Source organism: Adiantum capillus-veneris, chromosome 20 (assembly GCF_014529385.1).
Source record: "Adiantum capillus-veneris isolate H3 chromosome 20, ASM1452938v2, whole genome shotgun sequence".
NCBI classification, from domain to species: Eukaryota; Viridiplantae; Streptophyta; class Polypodiopsida; order Polypodiales; family Pteridaceae; genus Adiantum; species Adiantum capillus-veneris.
The window spans coordinates 112,137,884-112,148,703 of NC_140950.1; the positions used below are offsets into that span (position 1 = coordinate 112,137,884).

At 44.1% G+C, this 10,820-nt stretch overlaps 2 protein-coding genes across 2 annotated transcripts; both read right to left on the bottom strand.

Annotated features, from left to right (window-relative positions):
* Positions 1-337: 337 nt before the first annotated feature.
* LOC147433096 (uncharacterized) lies at positions 338-967 on the bottom strand. Its single transcript, XM_086491707.1, has one exon. It carries the CDS (start codon positions 965-967, stop codon positions 338-340), a length of 630 nt encoding a protein of 209 aa, XP_086347833.1.
* Positions 968-1,404: 437 nt separating this feature from the next.
* Positions 1,405-2,863, bottom strand: LOC147433097 (uncharacterized). The gene is made up of 2 exons (XM_086491708.1): positions 2,215-2,863; positions 1,405-1,539 (listed from the first exon to the last, which is right to left on the bottom strand). The coding sequence occupies exons 1-2, from the start codon at positions 2,398-2,400 to the stop codon at positions 1,453-1,455; spliced, it is 273 nt and encodes a 90-aa protein (XP_086347834.1). The 5' UTR covers positions 2,401-2,863; the 3' UTR covers positions 1,405-1,452.
* Positions 2,864-10,820: the final 7,957 nt, after the last annotated feature.

The window sequence follows — 10,820 nt, forward strand, 5'->3', positions numbered from 1 at the left end:
TGCCATCACTTGAGAAACCTGGATCATAAACAGCTATCCTACCATCTGCTACAGAACCCTCTATAGTAGAGTCCACTTCAAAAAAATCTCACAACTGATACAAAGATACCTGTAAAGCAGCCTCCAATAACTATTAACACATGTATCCATAGCATCACATAAGATAGCAAAACCCTGCAATTTGCCGCATAGCCAAGCAAACATGTTTGCCTTGCATACTTGCATCCAAATCTTCTAAAATTGGCACCAAAACCAACTCTTCAGACTTAAGAGCATCACCTGCTAGAGCTTCAACCTGTTCTTCAAATACCTCATCACCTGCAAGGTTGGTGGCACCTTATTCTTTGCATGGAGCATCACCCTTATAGGCTGCACTTACATCAGTTTCCATAGAGTCATCTACCGGAGCTAGCTCTCCACAGCCACACACAAACGCCAAAACTTCACCGTGCACCTCCATATGCTCACCAAGACAAGGTTGCCCCACCCCCTGCATAAATAAATCACTTCGACATACCTCTGCTATTGTCTCTAACTCTTGCAAGTCACCCTCAGAAACCTGCTCTTCAATCAAACTTGATGCACAATCAAACCACATTTCTTCTAGCAAGCACTCACCACCACTAGACACAAGATAGGGCTGCTCGACTGGCAAATTCACACTAGATGCAACACTATACTTCTCTTCGACATTTAGCTGGCTGACAGGCAACTCACATACATTTTTTTCCACTTCATCTACATGAAAAACATCATAAGTTTCATACCTAGAAGAGATGGATTCTGTCTCCCATGTAGTATCTGTATCCAAACTGTTGTTGGAGCTATGAGAACTGTCAGACTCCTCTTCTGATCTTGCCGGTTCTTGCACCTTTGCTTCCAGCCTCATTGTTGGCTCTAGAGTTGACACCTCTTCTTTAAGATCTTCTATCACCTCGTCCTCTTGAGGAAGCAAATTGGGTGGCATTCTGAATATGCCTCTCTATATTTTTTGAGACCTGGTTGGCACTTGTTCTACCTCTTCTAGCATGGCTCCACTTTCACGAGCTTTGATCAAATGCATATCAATAAAAGAAGGATTTTTTACCTCTTGAAAGTCACCCATCTGCTTGAACTTAGGTCCACTGGCTGCCATGATGGTAGACTGTAGCAATCCTGCCTCCATCTTCTTCTTCATCTTTCGACTCTTTGCTTTGGCAACTTTGACAGCTTCATCAAAGGTCCTTGGATCTTCATAGTCCACTCTCTCACGAACATAGGGATGCAAGCAAGGTAGAAACCTTTCCCGCTTAAAATATCCCGCATTTGTTGCTTGGGTAGCATCAAAATTTTCTCTTACGTCCTGATGCAAACCTTTGATCTTTGCATCTGCTTCCGAAGCAGACACCACCTTTCAATACCTTTGTAGAAAGTGCTCTCGAAATCCGATCCAATTTTGCTTGTGTGCATCTTCTAAGCCATTGAACCAAGCTTTTTCTTTACCTCGCAGCACCAAAGGTAGAGTCTGGAGCTTTGCTTCATCACCTGACATCTGCAATACTGCCAACATAAATAGCTCAAAATCGACAATCCACTCGTCGACATCTTCATCTCCTTTTAACATTGGACCAAACTCCTACTTCATCTTGATTCACAAACACTTGGTCAGGAAGCAATTAGTGGATCCTCAGTGGGGGCACCACAAGATGGAAAGGGGAAAATGGGAAGACCACGCGCACACAAATTGAATGCCTCTCTGTAGCCCAGTGACTTCACAACATCCCTATCCCCTATTTGACACACACAGAGGCCTAATCTGCTAACAATTGTTGACTACTCATAGACCTGAACATTCCTGGCTACCCATATCCAACCACCCAGCATGCTAGCATAGAGGTCCTCCTTAACCCTTCATAGTACCTTAAACCATAGGTAAGCTCTCTATTGTACACTAATGCTTCAAACGACCACTAGCATACCCAAAATTCCTTATACAAGCCTGCTCTTTGGATATAACACTCACACAAAAAACATTTATCACTCGCACACCTCAAAGACATGATGAGAAAAAAAAGACACCAGTTCGAGAATGGAGTGGATAACAAGCACGACAAAAAAGTCTTCAGCAAGAAGGGGTACAATGATGGCGGTGCCTTGGATCATATCGGCTTCTAGCCCGCTTCAATTTCTATGAGAAACACCCTCAAGTGTTCCTTTGCTCTACAACTCACGTACCTGAGTAGCACCTCTAGCTTGCTTTGCTTCTCTTTTTTTGCACGTGATGGTCAGCAGCCTTAATGACGTCCCAAAACTTGCCCTCTGCTCATGCTTTCCCCATAGAAGGCTACCTTCATCTTGAGCCCTGAACTGAGCAGCCCCTCCCAATCTTCCTTGTTCCGCAGCTGGCCATAGGCAGCCCATCCTGTGATGCTATGGATGCCATGTAGGCCCCTACTTGGTCTTGGGCTATGGTTAGCCCCCGGTTGCAGCCCTTCTCTACGAGCTATCCAGGGCTGCCACCCTCGGATGTTCTTTTGGCGTCTCTCTGCAGCTTGTGGACTTTCCTGCGCATACCATGCAATGCTCAGTGGTCACTTTTTTCCCTCTAGAACCCCAAAGGCCCGCCAACTTGCAGCCCTTCTCTGCCAATCTCTTGGCCAATCCTCTGGTGACCCTTTGCTTTCCCTACCCTTGGTTGCTCCTCGCAGCCCACCTTCAATTGCAGCCTTTGCCTCCCCAGCACCTGATGTTTTGTACAGCCCTTGTAAAGCCCCGTAGCCCTACACACCAACCCCCTCTCCCTCGGGCAGCCAACCCTGCAACAATTGGCAGCCCCCCCAGGTCAACCACGCTCCCTCTGCACTTGTGTAGTCGCCCTTGCAGATGGCGACCCCCCCGCCAGCTCAGAGCTCCCCTCGTTTTGGCAACTTCTCCTTAGGGCCAGCCTTATAGCGCTCCCCATGCAAACCTCCAAGTGGTGCCTCTTTCCTTCAAGCAGCCCGCCACCTGCTTGCAGCTCGTTTTTTTTTCTGTTGCAACCTTTAAAAAAATGTTTTTTTTTCCTCTTTTTTTTAACTCCTGGCTTGGACAATGTTCCCACGCGTCCCATGGCTCCGCTCGTTGACCTACCCTTCATGAACATCTTTGACTACAGATGTTAGAAAAATTCAATTAGCTAGCTTGAGCACCATCAAAACAATTCTCCAAGGCTTCATTTGCATGGCCATAAGTCAACAAAGTTCGCTCCGCAAAACGAGTTTTCTGGTGACGAGATCTCCGTCGGGAGATGTTACAACCGCCTTGACTCTAAAGTTGTAACTGCTCACCATAATTTTTAGTTGGAGAAATTTCATTCCCCGATATGCGAGCATCCAAAGAGATTTGGACTCGTCAAACACGAGGAAGCATTCTGCATATATTGTGGCATCATTTGAAGATGAGATCCTTCATCCCTTGGCACCTTCAAGCATCATGACGTGCAAAGCTTCTTAACCATATCCAACCTATTAAATGTCTCATTTGGCACACATATCTCAACCATGCTAGTTGTACCTTGCATCAAATAGCCACTGAAGCACTTTTGCCATCTGCTTGCAAATATCCATGTGCCAGCTTTTGAGCTCTCCTTGAGCCGACCAAATCTCGCCGCACCAATGCATCCCAAGAAGAAGGCAAAGAGCATAGCAAGAAAATGGCCTTTATTCATCATCAAAATTCATCCCTTCTGTTGTCAGCTGAGAAAATGTGCTATTGGATTCATTCAATTGTGCATTAACACTTCTACCTTCGTTCATATTCAAACGCATAAGTTTCTTCATAAAGAAAACTTTGTTAGAAGCACTTTTTCCATCCCAAGCTGTGCATAAAGATTCCCAAAGCTCTCGTGTTGTAGTCTTGTCCATAATCGTGGCCATAGCACATGCATCCAACTCTTCCCACTGATCATCAGTGTAAGCATTATCTCTACGCTCTCTCAATGGTGCTTCTAGGCCCTTGTTGACCAAGAAATCAAGTATATGTTTCTTGCAAATCGTAAATTTTGTGCCATCAAACTTCTTTATGTAGAAGTCTTACCTATCCAAAGTACTAATAACAGTCATAACTCAAGGGAAAACGACCAAAATTTATGGAAAAAATTGATGGGAGAAATTCATAAGAGTTTCCCCTAAAATAGGATAGAAAAAGACAAAAATGCAACAAAATCACTTACTATAAGTAGTCAAATGTGCCAAGAACACATAAGGTTGACTTGAGAGAAAAATCAGCAGAGTCTCCTCTGTATGGGGAGCAAAATCTCAAACCCGACAGGACAAAATCAATGCATAAACTGACAAAAGCAACCACTAGGCATAAGACTGAAGTAACACGCTCAAACAAAATTTCGTGTAATTACCAACTCGGCGTCAAAAGAACAAGTGTTTGACCAGATACATAGCCTATGGCGACGATACCAAAAGAGGACTCCAACAACCTATATCACCAAAAGTATCTCAACATTTAAGAACACCCCAACCTCATGCAAAACGACTCTCCAAAGGTTAAGCAGACTCAAGACTAGCCATAGTCTCAGAAAGGGCTCTTCCAATGTTTGAGTCTTAGAAACGGCCGTGTCACTGCCAAAAAATCAAGCCAAATAGACTCCGCCACAGACAGCATACATAGGTAGTAACTGCAACTTAATGTACATGAGTAATCACGTACAAACATGCGCCAAGACAGTGTGAAAACAAAATATCAATCCCAGCGGGGATACGCTCTCAAAAAATCTCACAACAGTACGTATTTGTTGTCAAAAAATGCATGAATTTGATATGCAAAACTCACAGTGAAACTGAGTAGTATTGCAGCCTGTAATTGTAAACCTATGAAACCTGTAAAAATCCACCTGTAATGTCGATACGGATTGCTACGCCTTGATCAGAAAATGGTCTACGGTCAGATCTCCAATGCTAACTCCACCTGTAATGTCAATGCCGAATCTACGCCTCCGAGCAGTGTACTCTGGAAAACGCGTCTTTCAAGAGACCGCTAGCACAAAGAGTAGCTGCTCTGTGTCCCACTCATCGTGCAAAAATCTGTTTTTCAGTGGGAATCGTGGACTCAGGAAAAATCCACAAGTGTATGCATCAATCAATGCACAAAAGACATACATCCAATCTGTGTCTGTGTCTAAGAGTGATGTCGATGCGAAAAAAGCGATGTCGGAGATGTCGAAGTTGAAGAGGATGATGCCGGAGATTTCAAAGCCGATGTCAATGAGAGTCAATGCCAAACCCAAGAGTACCCGAGATCTTGTGTCGATGACAAAAAACCAGATGCACACACACAGTGCTTGTCGAGGTCAAAGTCGGAGACAAAATTAGAGAGTTCTATGTCGGAGAGTCTAGAGCCAAAGAGTGGGATGCCAATGTTGAAGAAGCCCACACACATACAATTGTTCTCTCTCTCTCTCTCTCTCTCTCTCTCTCTCTCTCTCTCTCTCTCTCTCTCTCTCTCTCTCTCTCTAGCACTTCAACTGAGAGCTCAAAAGATAAAAAACCAGCACTATTGTAATTCTGGACTCTTTAGCGCTACACTATCAGAGCCAAAACAATTCATGCTTGGTTCTTATATGCTATTCAACAAAAAATGCCAGCGTTAGAAAATCAAATTCCAACACTACTAGTTCAACTGCAGCCAGTGTTATCTACTGAAACCTTTAATGCTATTCTCTCTTCACTATCTACAGATCTCGTTGAGATGCTTTTTCCAAAGTTGATCCAAGATTCCAATGCTTCTTCCCCAATTCTCTGTCGGCTTTAGATGCAGAGCTTCCTCAAGATTCCATTTAAGCTCCAAGCAGAGTTGCACATACGAGATAAGGAGGGGGAAGTCAACAGGCTCCATATCAGAACACCCAAACTCTGATGCCACTTGTGAGGCCAGCAGAAGCGTGTGTGAGTGGGAGCGCAACAGTGTGGGTGGAGCTGTTGTGGATAATAGTCCACAATCCCTTATTTATTCTATAATACAAAGAATAAGGTAAAGTTCATGGGTGGTGCCCAGTGCCCGGCAAGTATGGCATGCACTCTTACAAGATTGCTAACATAGTGGATGATGTATTATTTGAAAAAGTCACACATGAGGTCTGCTGTATGATTATATAAGATGCATTGTACACACTTATTGTAAGGTTCAGGTTCAATCATAATCTAGTTATCATTTTGAGTTCTCTCTCTCTCTCTCTCTCTCTCTCTCTCTCTCTCTCTCTCTCTCTCTCTCTCTAAGTATACACACACACACACACACACACACACACCTTGATCCTACAAGTGGTATTAGAGCTTTAGTTAGGGTGCACTTGAATCTAATCGCTTGTTAACTAGTCAAGTGTGGGCAAGTTCTTGGAGTCATTGATCTCCTTGACGAGGTAGCTTCCTTCCGATTAGAAGAGTCACATTTCCATTTTGCACATCACTTATCCCTCTAATTTTGTGTGTGTGCGTGTGTGTGTGTTTATCTGAGGTGGGAACCACATTTTAGACAAGACCAATTTTTTAAAACTAAGAAAGGTGGTCTGCAATTATCAGACACCACATTCCCTTCCTGTTAACACAAGGAACTTTGGACGCATTTCTATATAGCAAAAAAATATAATTACTAGGCAACTTACTAGATTGAATACACATATCTAGTAAGAGTGCAAACTAGTAATAATGAGAATACTCCTATATGGTTGTAACATAATATTATAGCTATATGGGAGTTTTAAGTAACCATATAGCATGATTTCTTACTAGTTTGACTCGGATTCTCCTAGATGGCTGTAGCCATAATATTATAGCTATATGGGAGTTTTAACTAACCATGTACTAAGAAATTCTTCTTTCATCTACATGGTTGTAGCCACAAAATGCTATCTAAGTAGTTGTATTATAATGATTCACATAAATAATCAATTTGATAATAAATATACAAAATAGCACATACTTTTTGACTAAAAGAGATAAAGGTTAAATAGAAAACTAAAAATGATCACTTTCATATAGATGTCTCTCAGAAATTCTTACAAAGTCCATCGAACAACTATTAGTCTTTATCATTGGCTACTTCTACATCTTTTAAAGAAAGAAAGCCAATAAGTCTTACAATCATCGTGCCTTCTAATAAAAGCCAGGCTATCAAGTCTTCACACATAGTAGAAGAGCTAGTTCACACTTTTTCTACAAAAAAAGGAGATCGATTTTTTTAAAGCCATGAAAGAGGCTTCACAAGTGGATACATTGATCTAAAGACGATGCTTAGCTTCCAAGTCGGTCTGCCACCAATTGCACCACACAACTAACCGAGGACGCGCACGTTCGAGGGCTCGTAGGAGGAAACGTTCAGCTGCTGCTGGTAGAGGGCGCTCTTAGCAGATGTTTCAAAGAAGCGAACCACTATACTCTTTGCAGCTTCGCACAGACCACCTGACGATTACGGCCTTCTTTGATTTGACGTTGCGGGAATAACCTTGTAGAGAGGAGATAATATATTGCAGTTGAATATAGATAAATAGCTAGCAAGTGAATATTAAAAGGCAGCTTATTAATACAACATGTAGTGGGCACGCAAGTCGGGCTGCAGTGCAGCGCTAGCTAGCGGTTTGATTGAGCGAGAAGCAGCACGCGATCTTAGCAAAGGCAGGAGGAGGAGCTGCGAAATGGGGGTCCTCGGAGATGGTGTGGAGAGTGCACGTGGGCTTCCAAGAGCGGCAAGGGGTGCCAACCTTTGGGGCCAATAGGGTGTCATTGTTTACAGGTTTTCTCAAGTGCAGTAAGAGTAAAGAAATACCACAAGAGGTGCCAACATTTGGAGCCAACAGGGTGTCATTGTTTACTTGACACAAGCGAGGGTGATGTAAAGGCTTACAAGAAAGGAGTGACAGCCAACACAATAGACGGCAGGTGCTACGAGCAACAAAGGGAAGGCAAGGCAGGGGCAATCAAGGCTGTGTCGGTCAGACAATGCTAGCTGGCCAGGATGGGCTAGCAACAGGTTGAGCAGCTTGTATAAAGCTGAACAAATATGCCTACCTTCACATAGTGTCTCTCTCATGAGTCCGTCCTATTTTAGTAGCCACTTCTCTTCTTTTGCGTTTTTCTCTCTTTGTTGCCCTCCTCTTGGTGTCATATTTCCTTATTGCACTCCACACTTTGACACAAAAATATTTGGCAAGTTGCGCACAATTCCGTAGTGTGGACCATTTTATTTGTGGACGGTGGTCTAAACCTGTCTAAGCCAGAGTCCATGACACATGGAGAACACGTGCTTTCTATTAGGATGGATAAGCTAACGTTTTTGGATTTATGTTCTAGCCAATTGTGTCATATTGTAGCTTTGCTACAAGCACACAAGCTTTACAATTAGAAGGATGCTGATCTGATGCAGCATTTGCTCAGAGTAATGTAGAACCTATTGACATGCAGGAATGCAAGAAAAAAATGACTTGAAAACAACAGACTCTGTAGAAAATACTCTCTCTCTCTCTCTCTCTCTCTCTCTCTCTCTCTCTCTCTCTCTCTCTCTCTCTCTCTCTCTCTCTCTCTCTCTCTCTCTCTCGGAGTGAGTGAGTGAGTGAGTGAGTGAGTGAGAGTGACTATGCATCAAAAAACTTACTGCTGGAAATTTGTTGCAGATCGAGTGGGGACGACATGGGCTTGCAGAACGTCGCTTCTGGGATTCTTTTACGTGGTGAACCTATGTTGGCGTAATCATCTTCCAGTAGATGTACTCGTTATTGCTGCACAAAGCAAACAACATTAGCATGTTTTACTTGGTCACGTCCTGAGAACTCAGACAAGTCTCTTAGGTAATCGGAAACTAAAACTTTTTGGGGGCGTGATACCGAGGGGCCGGATCGGTTCTGTTGGGGATTTGTTGGAGAGAGAGACCAGGTGCGCGCCTTGTGGAGCTTGTGCATGGGCAGATTAAGCAAGTAGAGGCCGCCCTGCTGCCTGCAGCTCGTGGTCGGCTGGGAGGGCAGCAAATGAGAAGGGAGCTTGAGCAGCTCGCACGGCTAGCTGATTGGCGCGGTGCAGCTCGACTGCTAAATGCAGGGCGCCATGGATGCAGCTTCGCAAGTTGCAATTAGCAAAGCGGTGAGGTTTCCCATGTGAAAGATGTGCTGGCGATAGCGATAGGGTAGAGAGAGAGAGAGAGAGAGAATGAATGAAATGAAATAAAATGTTAATACAGCTGGCCTCTTCAAAAGGTCCTTTTTTTAATATTGATGGATCTAATCCAATGCCTTGGTATTAAAAAAAACTGACATAAAGTGAGACTAAAATCATCATCATCAATGCCCGAGGACACCGGCATCGGGTCAATGTCCGCCAATCAATGCAAATAGTCGTACTGAGCGTCTCCCATATATGTCGTTCTAGAATTTTCATGATCCTCTATGGAGCCTCCATTGATGTTGTGGTCTCCCTCGTAGACATAGGCATCGAGCTCTCTGAGCTCAATGGCTCAATCAACTATACCTCTGGTATAAGTTGGCTCTGAAGTGCTCTAAAGGAATCAGTGATCTCCCTCTATTCAAGATGTAAACTACCACTCAATTCAGGTGTGAACGTGGGCCTTCTCCTACGAATGGGTGCATTCACCTCTTCGAGCTGTGATCTTACACTTTGGGGCTTGTCAGAGTTGGGTAACTATGGTACACAATTGTGATCTTGGATACAACCCACACATGAGCTAGGCACGAAGATGGATTTCTATATAGCGCGTCTTCTCCAGCTTGCGAAGGACGACGTTGTGACAAGACACCAGCTTCGATACAACGGAGTACCAACAGAGGCCAGGACACGTCCCGTTAACTATAAGATATGAGGCCGCTTCCATTGCATGTTCAGAGAGGGATTTGGACCACTCTCTAGATTCATGGGGAGTGAGGACCAGAGATAATAATCGATGCCTGGGATTTTTTTTTGCTCGAGCTACGCACACACAGAAAGAGCCTGACAAGAGGAGAAGCTAGTGAGTGTCAAGGCGGATCACAGACTTCTTTAGAGCGGGCACTAAACCATCGGAGCAGCTACTACCACAGCAGATCCCACATTCTCCTCACACCAGAGGCACATTGATCAACCAAGCCACAGAGCTAGGAAGATCCAGACGCCCACGACTGGCAGAGGACTACACAGCATCGAGGGAGGCCGCATCAAAGAATCAAGATCACTATGGCTCGACATGCACAATGCCCGATCATAATATTGACCATGGAGGAGGTTGATGAGATATCTGAGTGAAATATCTGAGCTTTGGGAGTGCTATCATGTCGGCAAGCATCTGAAGTACTGTCCAGCTTGATGATCTATGAAATATTACCAGGGTTTGAAAGATCTTTGATACTCCTTTCTGGGTCTGTCCAGCTTGCTGCTACGCGGGCATACTACGCGGAATGAAAATGGTGTGAATCTTGAGAATTGGGCATGGGACCTGTTGTATATCATTTCCATGAACATTGAAGGATGGTCGAGGGCACAGGGTTGTTGAATCTCCATGTGCTATACTTGGAGCGGCATAATGCTGGTCATAACTAGTTGCACTTGCAGAAACAAGCTGAGTAAGGTAGTTGAAGTTGGACATACTATTCATCTAGCCACTGGGTCTTGTTGCACACAAAGCTGCTATGATTGCTACACGGGGAAGGCACAGAGGCTTCACTGCAAAAGAAAGTCGATGCCAATATGCCGATGAGGCAAACAGTGACATTGTCGACCTTCTATTGCTAGAATGAATAGGGAGGAGCTTTGGCCTAGAGACTCTATGCTACTGAAGAATGCGCTCACCATGTCGACGAGGTAGTCTTTTCTTCA

What these genes read in the sequence shown, in the direction of transcription:
- LOC147433097 (XM_086491708.1), bottom strand. Translation starts at nt 2,400, where the DNA reads ATGGGCTGCCTATGGCCAGCTGCGGAACAAGGAAGATTGGGAGGGGCT. An exon ending in AAGCTAGAGGTGCTACTCAG is followed by an intron (nt 1,540 to 2,214) that starts GTACGTGAGTTG and finishes TTATGTTGGCAG; the next exon opens with TATTGCAGATGTCAGGTGAT.
- LOC147433096 (XM_086491707.1), bottom strand. Translation starts at nt 967, where the DNA reads ATGCCACCCAATTTGCTTCCTCAAGAGGACGAGGTGATAGAAGATCTT.